The 11,669-nt window shown below is 34.2% G+C and overlaps 2 protein-coding genes and 1 long non-coding RNA gene across 3 annotated transcripts; 2 read left to right on the top strand and 1 right to left on the bottom strand.

Annotated features, from left to right (window-relative positions):
* Positions 1-94: 94 nt before the first annotated feature.
* Positions 95-629, top strand: LOC136065903 (uncharacterized). The gene is made up of 3 exons (XR_010627495.1): positions 95-249; positions 379-471; positions 557-629. It is a non-coding gene; the product is annotated as an uncharacterized LOC136065903 (long non-coding RNA).
* Positions 630-633: 4 nt separating this feature from the next.
* LOC136065901 (probable alpha-mannosidase At5g13980) lies at positions 634-2,217 on the top strand. Its single transcript, XM_065769714.1, has 7 exons — positions 634-668; positions 799-889; positions 999-1,112; positions 1,608-1,708; positions 1,801-1,894; positions 1,992-2,141; positions 2,212-2,217. Exons 1-7 carry the CDS (start codon positions 634-636, stop codon positions 2,215-2,217), a joined length of 591 nt encoding a protein of 196 aa, XP_065625786.1.
* Positions 2,218-7,450: 5,233 nt separating this feature from the next.
* On the bottom strand, positions 7,451-11,375 carry LOC112031045 (probable alpha-mannosidase At5g13980). The gene is made up of 10 exons (XM_065769717.1): positions 11,036-11,375; positions 10,810-10,929; positions 10,557-10,622; positions 9,186-9,298; positions 8,958-9,042; positions 8,756-8,866; positions 8,577-8,672; positions 8,291-8,338; positions 8,047-8,115; positions 7,451-7,958 (listed from the first exon to the last, which is right to left on the bottom strand). Exons 1-10 carry the CDS (start codon positions 11,036-11,038, stop codon positions 7,755-7,757), a joined length of 915 nt encoding a protein of 304 aa, XP_065625789.1. The 5' UTR covers positions 11,039-11,375; the 3' UTR covers positions 7,451-7,754.
* Between the last annotated feature and the right edge of the window lie 294 nt (positions 11,376-11,669).

The raw sequence follows: 11,669 nt of genomic DNA, 5'->3' as shown, positions 1-11,669 counted from the left end.
GGGGGGGGGGGGGGGGGTGGACTTCAATTTGAACCTTGTACTAGAAGTTGATTGAACAAAAGAAGTCCCTCACTCTCCTACATTCATTTGCAACCACCTTATTGTGGGGAGACCCTTTTGTTGATGTAGGTTGGGTTTGACTCTCTTTTCTTTGCACGTATTGACTACCAAGACAGAGCTAAAAGGAAAAATGAGAAAAGTCTTGAGGTTATCTGGCGGGGCTCTAAGAGTTTTGGTTCATCTGCACAAGTGAGTCTTGTTTATTTGTTTGTTTGTTTGTTTTTTTTTTTTTTTTTTTTTTTTACTTCAACGTTCAAACTATGCTCTGGAGCTGAATAGAAAGGGACCTTAACTCATTGTGTTTTCACCCTTCTATAGATTTTTGCTGGTGCATTTCCGGAGAATTATGAACCTCCCAGTGATTTCTACTTTGAAGTGAATGATGATTCCCATGATTCGCCTATTGTTCAAGTGAGTCCTTAGTCAGGAGTTGCTGACAGGCTGTAGATCATTGTTTGCGTACTAACTGTATTTATATTGCACTTTTGACTTGCAGGATAACATCAATTTATTTGACTATAATGTTCCTCAGCGCATCAATGAGTTTGTCGCTGCTGCAGTCAAACAAGTAAGATGGATGGTGTTATATTTGTGCGCTGTGCTTTTGGGTGCTGTTTTTACTATACTAGTATTTAAGACAAATCTCTTCGACATATTTCTTTTTATGATATAAACGAAGGTGCGTTAAGATGCCATCAGTTTCTAGACATTCTCTAACTTTTTTTTAATCTGCAATAGATTCTCTTCAATGCAACCTAAGTTAACATATCAGATTGTTGGTGTGTGTGTGAGTGTGTTGAAATTTGAATTTGAAGGAGGAAGACATTATGTAAGATTTTGTAATCTTTTCCTTTGTGCCATTGCTGCCAATAATTTTGTACAAGAAAGAATTCAAATCTGTTGTGGCTTATTGATAATACTTCTTTTGAGTTTTTCAGGCTAACATTACTCGCACAAATCATATTATGTGGACCATGGGAACAGATTTCAAGTACCAATATGCACATACATGGTTCAAACAAATGGACAAGTTTATTCATTATGTCAATCAAGTTAGTTCTCTTCAGAATCATTACAAATGCTTTATTAAACTTGTACATAAATTTAATAATTTTTTTTCTCATAGTGTGTATTCTGTTCTTTCAATTTGGCTTTTCTAGAGCTGTTTATATTAAAGTTTAAAACTGCCTAGCCAATTGGAAAGGGAAAAAGAAAAACAAATTTTGATCCCAAGAACTCCTTCACAATCAATTGTTGGCCTAGAGATCTGGCCTCCTGTTACAAATAAGTATGATCCTGTCATTAAATTCCTCCACAAAATATGCATTAGCATATGTCCTAGGGGCAGATAGAGGATTAAAATGTCATATGCTGCTGGTTTTAACAATCTTGGTAGCTGATGTCCTATTTCTTGTCTATGTCATTGAGAAACACAGCCGATTTTCCTCTTGCATTTTCTTTTTCAGTTTGAAGTCAGTTGTCCTTGATTATATGACGAGATATTTTGGTTTTACATATTAATGAAGTAATGGTATTGGTGCTTGTAGGATGGGCGTGTTAATGCCCTCTACTCAACCCCATCAATATATACTGATGCGAAACATGCGGCAAAGGAGGCCTGGCCGATGAAGACTGATGACTACTTTCCGTGAGTTCAAATTTTTGAAACTCAAAATACTTACAGGCAACTATTTTTATTAGTTTACCCGTATTTACAAGTTGGTAAATGAAATTTATCAGATATGCAGACCGTTTACATGCTTACTGGACTGGATTTTTTACTAGTAGGCCTGCCCTCAAAGTCTATGTTAGAGTGATGAGTGCCTACTATTTGGTAAACTCCTGTAACTATATTAGTTTATGCCACTAAGAATTAGTTAGGCTCATACAAGGGTTTCCCATCATTTTGGTCTGCTTTGATCTAAGAACAGGCAGCAAGGCAATTGGAATTTTTTAAGGGGAGGAATAAATCAGGGCCCAACACAGACTCTTTGGCTGATGCTATAGCAACTGCTAACCATCATGATGCAGTTACTGGTACAGAGAAGCAGCATGTGGCATATGATTATGCACTACGACTTGCAATCCCCCCCCCCCCCCCTAATTTGTTAGAATAATTTTTAAATGATCAAATTCATAATTGTCTAACAGTTTTAAGTTTTTGGAACAAATTGTAATTTGTCATGGTATCAAATTCGAATCTTGTCATCACTCTACCTGTCATTTAAAAAGTTAAAAATCTAAAGCTTTTGGGATTTGTGGTAGTTTATTATGATGAATGATAAAAATATACAAATATTTTAACCTAAAATCAGTTAAAAACGTTCACACATAGCAAGCACAAGAGAAGCCATACCTCAGCCCCAAACAAGTAAGCCTGCACTGCAGAATGTCCAAATGGATCAATTTGCCAGCCTATTCTTGGAGTTACATTGAATTGTTCTTTGATATATCGATGCCCAAGAGTTGTTTGGTCAATCATGTCAATGTAATGTGAAGTCGCCTCATCATGCATGCAATAACCTCCATTTCTGCAACACAAAAATGAAGGATTGACTATCCAAAACAGAAAAGAATCTAGAAGACTGCAATTCTATTTCTTTTTTTCCCATTTCCCAATATTAAAGACTTTGATTCTAGAAGATACAAATTGTATAAAGTCATTAGGAAAGAATATTGTTTTAATGATTAAATTCATTCTTTTTCAAAAAACCTAGTAATATATCATGGTATCAAAATAGATGGTCATGTGTTTAACCTATGCCATTTCTACCTCTAATATAAGAAAATGTTAAAAATCAATGAAGAGAGTATTAGAACTTAGAATATTATTTAAATTCACAATTTCCTAGTATAGCATAAAAGCAGTAATATATCATTACATTAACTCCAGCTGACCAGAGCTGATAAGCTTCTTGACTATACTTTGGATCTCCTCGCTCTGTTCATTCCACCATCGCTGGAAAAATGCCTGTAATACCAGCACAAAGAAGCAATCTCATGAGTTTCACAATCAAGGGGAGTGGCAAAGCAAACTTATAACTTTCTCTGGTAGTTTAAAAACACAGAAATGAGAAATAAATCAACTTTTGATTCCTTAAAAACATATAATCATATATTGGTCTGCTTTCCCAACATGTGAAAAACTCAGACCATTTAAGCCAAGTGGCAACATTATGCAACTTCACATGCGAGTTTTTTTATTTTCCTGGGGTCCCATATAATAGACACAATGGTTCTAATACTGAGAAGATATGAATTACTATATATCCTTTTTTCTTTCTTCAATTTTTGTTATATGAGAAACCAATTAAAAGAAGCATTAAACTAAGAAATGCATTGATTGCCTGTTCCACAAATATGAACTTGCGATTCTTGTCAGCCAACAAAGCCGGAACTATAGAATCCAGCACAGCTTGAACACACGCTCCCTGCACAAAATCAACATTGACCATGAAAACCAGAAATGTAAAAAAAAAAAAAAATCCTAGAGATACTATAAATTGAAAAAAAAATCTTCAATCAAATTCTCAGTGTTCCACGTTACGTTCTGCCAGTTGCAACTTTTAATGTTGTTCCTTACAAAGTGACCAGATTTTAAAATGGAAAAAAGATTAAATACATGACAAGCAATAATTGATGAAACATAAATTGTAACATCAAGAGTGGAACAGAGGAATGTTATTACTGCATAAATTTATAAAGTGTCAACTTTTTTTAATTCAAACTTGATTGACATTGAGCTGGAAAGCTCTTGTCATAGAGTTTCAATTTTCAAATACAACAAAAAAGAAGAAGTAAAATTGTGCTTTTATTTAGTATGAAAACAAGAAGCAGAGAAATGGAAGAAGAGAGGTACTTGTATGGTATTGTTGGTGCCAAGGTAATACTGATCAATGGTCTTCAACCATCCGACATCATCGTGAGAGTGAGGGACCAAATGAACATTGAGCTTCCCAGGAACAATGGTCGATGTTGTATTGTACTTTATATACTTGGACTCAGTGCACTGGAAAACAAAAGCGCTCAGTTCTACTCCTAGGAAGAAAACCAATAGCCATGCTCGAAAAGCCATGAACATGTTATAGCATTTGCAAGAGTGATATGAAGTTCAAGCTTGCTCACTTTGAATTTATATAGAAGGGAAACGTCTATTTTTACATCGTACTAATCATGTTTCATGTCAAGGGTACATCGACTCTGTCGGCAAAAGGATTATACACTCATACAAGTGTGGGAAGCGGCAAATATTAGCCACATAGGAAGAAGGGTACTAATGTCTATTACACATGTCCCTATTACATACAAAGTATATACAAAGAAGTATAGATAAAGCTAAAAAATAAGTGGAATAGTATCGTGGAACTTATAAATAATACCAAAATGTATAATGGGACTTATGAATAGTAGTAAAAATAAGTTAAATAGTAAAAGAAGTTGTCCAATATAAGCTATCCCAAACGCAACCTAAGTAGCCAATTATTGTTTGCCATGTGTTATTATTTGTCCACATCATCTTAAATTTAAATAGGAAACTACCACTTTTTTTTTTTTTTTTGAGGAACTAAAATATCACATGTTAAGAATGGAAAGTTTCAAACACAATATAAGATTAGGCTTCTCTAAAGATAGCATTCTATTTTTTCCTGTATTTGGTAATATCAACAAAAAAAGAAAAAGAAAAAAGAGTCAAACGAAAACGGATTCAAATCCTCTAGATTTTCTTAGATATTTTACCAAATAGATTTACTTAAATTTTATCCATTCTTTTATGATTTAATTGTCTAAATTTTTCCATTTCAGAATTCCACTAACAATAATCTTAATTGTTTTATTTGCAACATTATTTTATTATTTTAAGAGTATTGTTAGTGGAATGGAGACATGACTGAATTTAGACGTTTAAATCATAAAAGAGTGGTTAGGATTTAAAGAAATCTATTGATATAGTACTCTAGAAAATCTAGAGGGTCTAAATCCAACGAAAACAATCTCATAATTTCCTTTTATTTAGTTTAGCATGAGATAGAGTTATCTATTTCATTAGAAGCTAAATAAGAAAAAAAAAAAACTCTTTCTCATGCGACACTAATTAAGGAAAGTCAAGAGATAGTTTTCCAATTTAATTTAAAGTCGCTACCAAAGATAGGAAAACAAGATAATTTTCTAAAGAATGTTTTTTTGGTGTTAATAGCAAGTCGTCAACTTTTCAGCTTCTCAATGAGTAAGCTTAATTAGTTGGAAGACTATTTTTTGGTGCTTTTAACTGCTCGATATAACAGTAATTTGGAAAGTTTTTTTTTAGGATAATAATTGAACAGGTTTGTTAAAACCTTAAGATAGACAATGCAGAAACCCATGGGCTTGAATTTTTGAGGAGGGTTAACTGATTTTTATATATGCAAGATGAATTTGTGCAAGGCAATTCTATAATTAAGTGAAACCATATAGAGGCAGTATATGAAAGACCTTGACTATGTCTTTCCATATCAATCCCGATCTGGTGTCGGCAGTGGCTCCTTTTCACAGTTGGAAATGATTTATTTTTTTATTAGTCTTAACAATTATCGTTTTGTTAGCCTTTGAATTGGAGTTTGGTTAATTATTTTAAAAGTGGCTAGGGGCTTAGACAAGGTCACAAGGAGAACCCTTTGTCTCTTACCTCTTTGTCCTTGGTATGGAAGTACTTTCTAGAATTTTCTTTGACAAAGTCCAAGAATCTATGATCTTCAAATATCATCCCAAATGCAAGGAGCTGCAACTTACTCACCTGTGTTTTGCATATTCAAACTGTATGAGGCTGCAAACTTGCAAATGCAATTGCAGGCAGGCAGTCTTGTACAGTTTGAGTCTTGTGAGGGGCATTGTCACTGTGTCCATTAGAGCGATCCTCATTGAGAAGAACTTTATTAACATGACCAAAGCTGTTCTGGATTTGTTTGGCTCAACTATAGACATAATATACAAGTAGATTCTCAACACATACAAAAAAAAGGGGGATAGATACATGTTGACATGCACCCCAGTCCATGAAAAGTTCACTCTTCTTCTAAGTAATATGTTACATCTTATTTTTGTTGCACCGGAACTTTTAATTAAATTCAATCATAACATTGTATTAATCAATACAATGCGCACAATCGGTATTATTTGATTAAATTCAACCATATTATTACTAGCCAACAAGTTAGAAACTCGTGTAATGCATAGAAAGTTTAATAAAATAATATAATTTTATCTCAAAAAAATGATTCTCCCTTTTATTTTGTATATTATATTTAATAATTTTGACAGTTATTAATATACATTTATTATGATTGTGTTTTTATATAAAACTATTAATTAAAACATGACTATAAAATAAAATTATGATAGTTATTAATATACTTAGTTGGAGAGCTAGAATGCATATATTAACCTATCTATGAATCATGTATAGGTTCTCTATCTATAAATGCCTTTGCAATTTGACACAATGGATCACCCCCCTCCCCCCAACCAACCCTCTCTTTTTATTGGTATGTTACACATCTCCATGTGTAGAATGTATCTCATGGATCTAATATATGCATTCTAGCTCTCAAACACACATAGTTCCCACATTATTGTTAGGTCCACACACTGCAAGGGAGTACTCATATATCGACTATATAAGATTATTATTACACTATGTGAACCTTAAGGGTACTACATGAGCTAAAGGCCAAAGGGTTTCTGCCTTTTGTATTAACCAAGTTTCTTTTTCCTCTTTTGGCTTCCTTTTTTTCTTTTATTGGTGGGGTGTGGAAGGGAAAGAAAGAGGGGGAAAGAGAGAGAGAGAAACAGATATATCATGTTTTTGTTTCCCAACTTTCCTTTGAATGTGCCATTAATATCTCAATTTGGATTCAGCACACAGAAACGAACAACTAGCTACCTCGTTGAGGTCCAAATGCAATAATCTCAGACGCCAAGAAAGGAGAACAAAGCAACTACAAGTGTAGTGCATATTCCTGATAAGTAAAGCACTCTTCAATATAGAATCCGTGCCTTTACCTAGATTTTGCAAACACCTCCCTTATGTAAGAATGTCCAAGTTTCTGCATCATGTAAATTGCTGATCAGTTTATGATGAAATGCATATGATATGATAACTTAGCTTGAAGTTGAAAGGCAATTATTATGAATGTGTTTGTAATTCTATGTCATATCTCTATTTCTTGAAGTTGATAAAAATGATATATGATCCTCTAAATAAGAGTGGAATGGGCCTTGAATGCTACATTAGTATACAAATATGAATACAATGGTAGAATGAATAAGTTACATTTATGTTCAAGATTGTGTAAAGTCATGGTAGTGTAAAGTGATGGTTATATCATGATTAATAAGTTATAATTAGTTTTGAGAATGAGTAAAAGCATAATGCATTATTGCTTACATTAATATTTGTGTACATTTTTTTTTTGTTGTTGAAGAACAGATGGAAAGAAAATGATGATATGGCCATAGATGTGGCTCAACAAACTAAAAATTCACTCCATAATTATTATTAGGGTTTAGACTAGTCTAGAATAAAAAACTGGTTTCAGTCCAGTTCGGTCCTAAACTCTTATTCTCTCATTCTTTCTCTGAGGTCTCTCACTGTTAGCTTTCACTCTCTCACGGTCTCACCTCCTCACTCTCACTGCCACAGCCCACAGCGCCACCTTTCATTAGTAACTGAACTCAATGATGAAGGTGCGGATTTCCATAGGAGAAAGGTTCACCACTAACTTTGCGGGATCAATAGGTCCTCCCCTCACCACCTTGGGCTCTTCTTCTTCGGAAGACCCTTCTACTTTCCAAACTAGTCTCTTCCTTTCCATCTCTGTTCTTTCTTGGTTAGCAGATAAACTCGTTTCTGTTATCTTCTTTATCTGAAAATCATGCAAAAAACACATCCTTTAACAAAATATAATTGAACACTCAATAATAACGATGTCATGCAAGTAATTATTGCTTTACCTTCTTATTTGGGAAAACTTTTTTCAGTTCTACGCTTGTCATAACTGAAAGATCCTTGTCTTCTCCAACCTTGCATTTGTAACAAATAAAATAAAATCAGAATTTCTAAGTGAGCTTACCTGATCATTTGGTCAGGAGATATATTCTCATGATAGACAAGGGCTTGATTAACATTTTAAAGTAGGAAAACTCCAAGTGGATGATACTAAACTTAACAGGCGAGAAAAAGAAAGAAACCAGAAACCTCGTATAGGTGTGCCAAACGAAAAAGAGCTTTTCCATCTTCCAGTTCCTGCAGAGTTCAACAAAAGGAACAAAGCTTAACTTGGAAACAGAATAATTATAAAAATGAAAAGATCAAACTATGTGTGATAACAATTTCAATTAGAGTGCTGAGTTTGACTCCATTAAGGTAGTAGATACATTTTCTCAACAGTTGGTGTTCTTCACATTCCTATCTCTTCTCCAACAACTCAGGACAAAAGGATCAAATGAGTATTAGCTAATTAACAAGGATGAAAGATATAAACCTGGAGGGTTATTATTGCAACATTTTCAGGCAAATTGTAGGAGGGGTCCATCCCATGAAAGGTTGGCACATGTAACTTTGTCCAATCATGTCCATCCTGCAAAAATATAACGAACTTTTTGTGAGTTACAGATCTACCAGATGGCGAACTATGCTTCAAGTTCAATGTTTTTCTCTCGCCTGCTCAGTGAAGGCTACAAGAAGTGGAGAGTATATCTCCTGACCAAATGATCGACGCCATTTTGCACCCTCTCCTAAAGGATCAATTCTAAGATAATACTTTCCTAGGACCTGAAAAAGTGTGTCATTAAGCAAACCACTTGTGAACATCATGGTCTTTCTGAAACTTAAAAGACCTTAGGGTCAGTTAGTATGCTCTTACAGTTAGTCCTGTGCATGTGTTAGAAATGCAAACTGTCTCATTTAGTTGCTCTATAACACCTCTTGAATCATCTTGAACCAACCTCCTAGATATGCAATAGGGAAAATCTGATATTATTTACTGGAAATCTCTTAATATAAGGCAATAATTATCATGGTAAGCATCTCAAATAGACATGCAATTAAAGATAATGTAGAAAAAGCAGAATGATGGGAAGGGAATATAGACCTGTGAAGCATCAGTTCTAGTTGCCCATCCCTAATGCTGGATCCCCCCACAGATCGATCCACTAAGACTGAGAGCTCAGTACTGTTGTCTTTAATGTAAATTCCAAGATTAATCTGAAAGGAAAATAAGGTGGACTGTGTGATTTGATGCCTAAATTGACTGAAACTATTATACATTTCGAATTTCAGAATGATGTTTAGATGATTATATAGAGCAGTCACAAAACTGGTTTTGCTGTACGAGTGTAAGAATAAGTGTTAAGCAAAATGCAAAAGCAACTAGAAAGCTTTGCGATTAACTCTTGTTTGAGTGGCTCTGACGTGGACCTAACAAAGCATTGGACCAATTTCAAAATCTATAAACCATTTGGTCGTCAGTTCAAAGGACCCTTAATTACTAACTACTTGCTACATATTGGTGGACACCAAATACAAGGTTGGTTGTTGTTCTTGTTTGTTTCCCCACAAATCCCTTTGAGAGATCCGCATCTGCTGCATCACATGTGACAGGGGATCAGTTGGGTGATGACAAATCCTTTGACAAATCATGCAGAAAAAGTAATGAAAAAAAAAAGAGTGGACAAATCTCTGGGAATATCATTTGTTCAATCATTTATGATCATTCAGTAGATCACACCAGGTTGCACACAGCACTATCATTTGCAACTCGTGCATGTCTATAGGGAAATCACTGGAATCAAATTTTACTTATCAAATGATAATAATAAAGAATAAATGCCACTTCATCCCCTCTAAAGAATAAGGTGAAGGATGAGGTTGCAGGTAGCAAATTCATAAAGTGTGTGTGTGTGTGTGTCTTCAAAATAGAAAAGAAAAGAGTCCTTTAGGTGATGGAAGGAAATATAGACATGAAATTGCATCAATGTCACAAAATGAACACTGTCAACATACTGATATCAAATTATCACCGCTTGGTATATGCTATTGTAATTTCTGTTCTGAAATTACATAAGCGTCCCCCCCCCCCTCCCCCCCATTTTTTATATCTATCGGAGTACTAACCATGAAAAGGGATAATAGTTTATAATTAAATAGAATGGCCAAACCCTTAGACAATAAAATCCATTGGTTCCAGTTATGACTATAAGAGATATTAATCTATATTCAATGTACCTTTATACTGCACATCATAAGGATTACAATATAGTTAGCCTAGGATTAATCTCTCTCTCTATATAACCTTTATAGGATCATTGTAACACAACAATTTAATAAAGTAAAATTGTAGCCATCGAGGGTTTTTCATTGTGGACCTTGCTAATTCTTTTTGTGATCTCTATTTCTCTATATTCTCTCTCAATCTCAATCCCAGCATCGACTCTCAAATGAAAATTGACAAAGCAAAACTTACGGGGTAATAATTTCCTGCAATAGGTTCATTCACTTCCAAGTCCCAATCTTTTCTATAATCTCGAATCTGCAAAACAACTCACAAGATAACATACAACTGCACGTTAGACGTACATGTTTCTTGCAACATCCATACATTGAATAATACTACTGAAAAAAACATCTAGCCATGGTCAATATCTACATTATAAAGACACTACTTGAAGATTTTTATATTACAAAAGAATAATATACTTATGCAAGCAAAAACATACCCTTTCAATAAAATCACGCCCACTAGAATCAGTATAGAACATTTTGTTGTTTTTCAGCGTTGTTGTAATCTGAGTTACAATCTCTTTGCCAATCCCATCATCAATAGGTATAGGCCCAACCTGAAAATAAGATTATTTTTTACTAAGCTGCTCCAACATAAAAAATATAACTTTTCATTGGTAATATAAAAAACATGTTCACTTTGGGATAAAAGCAATTACTTACCATGAACTCAACTTCCACATGCTCTTTTCCCTTGTATACTCTGGTGATCTATAAATTGTGCAACGATTAATTACTGATGAGATAAATTATGAAAAATCCTACATATCTTTTATTCCACATTTGTATTGTATATATTGTATGAATTATATTCAAGGGTGAGCATCTAAATAATCATAAGATCCTATTATTCTTGTACTTTTTCAATTTTCAAAGTACCATGTTATCAAGTCTTGGCAAAGAAAAAACTGGAACTGATAAATTGAGAGGGAAGGGGGTTGGAAGGAGAGTTTTGGATTGATTACCAATATTTTTAATAGTATTTCCTTGACTTTAATCCCAAGGGACAGCACAATTAGTTAGAGACCATGCCTCATGAAACAAAAATCACTAGTTTTAATTTCTTCATCCCTTGGGGCATTAAGTGACCCAGAACAAGTTGGAACAATACAACTGGAAAATAAAGATAGAACCTAGGAGTCAACATCCAGACTTGCTTAGAGTCAGCACCAAGTGGAAGAAAATCTTTAGGGGGTTGGCTGGAGTCGACACGAGACGATGGAGACAATGTCAATCAAATTTTTGTTCATCAAGATAATGCCCTCAAAATTCATTCGTGAATAAGCATTCAAGGGCT

The sequence above is a fragment of the Quercus suber genome, unplaced genomic scaffold (assembly GCF_002906115.3).
Source record: "Quercus suber isolate HL8 unplaced genomic scaffold, Cork oak 2.0 scaffold_1302, whole genome shotgun sequence".
In the NCBI taxonomy this organism is placed as follows: domain Eukaryota; kingdom Viridiplantae; phylum Streptophyta; class Magnoliopsida; order Fagales; family Fagaceae; genus Quercus; species Quercus suber.
Note: the sequence above shows the minus strand (reverse complement) of the source record. Positions and strands in the feature narration are given on the sequence as shown.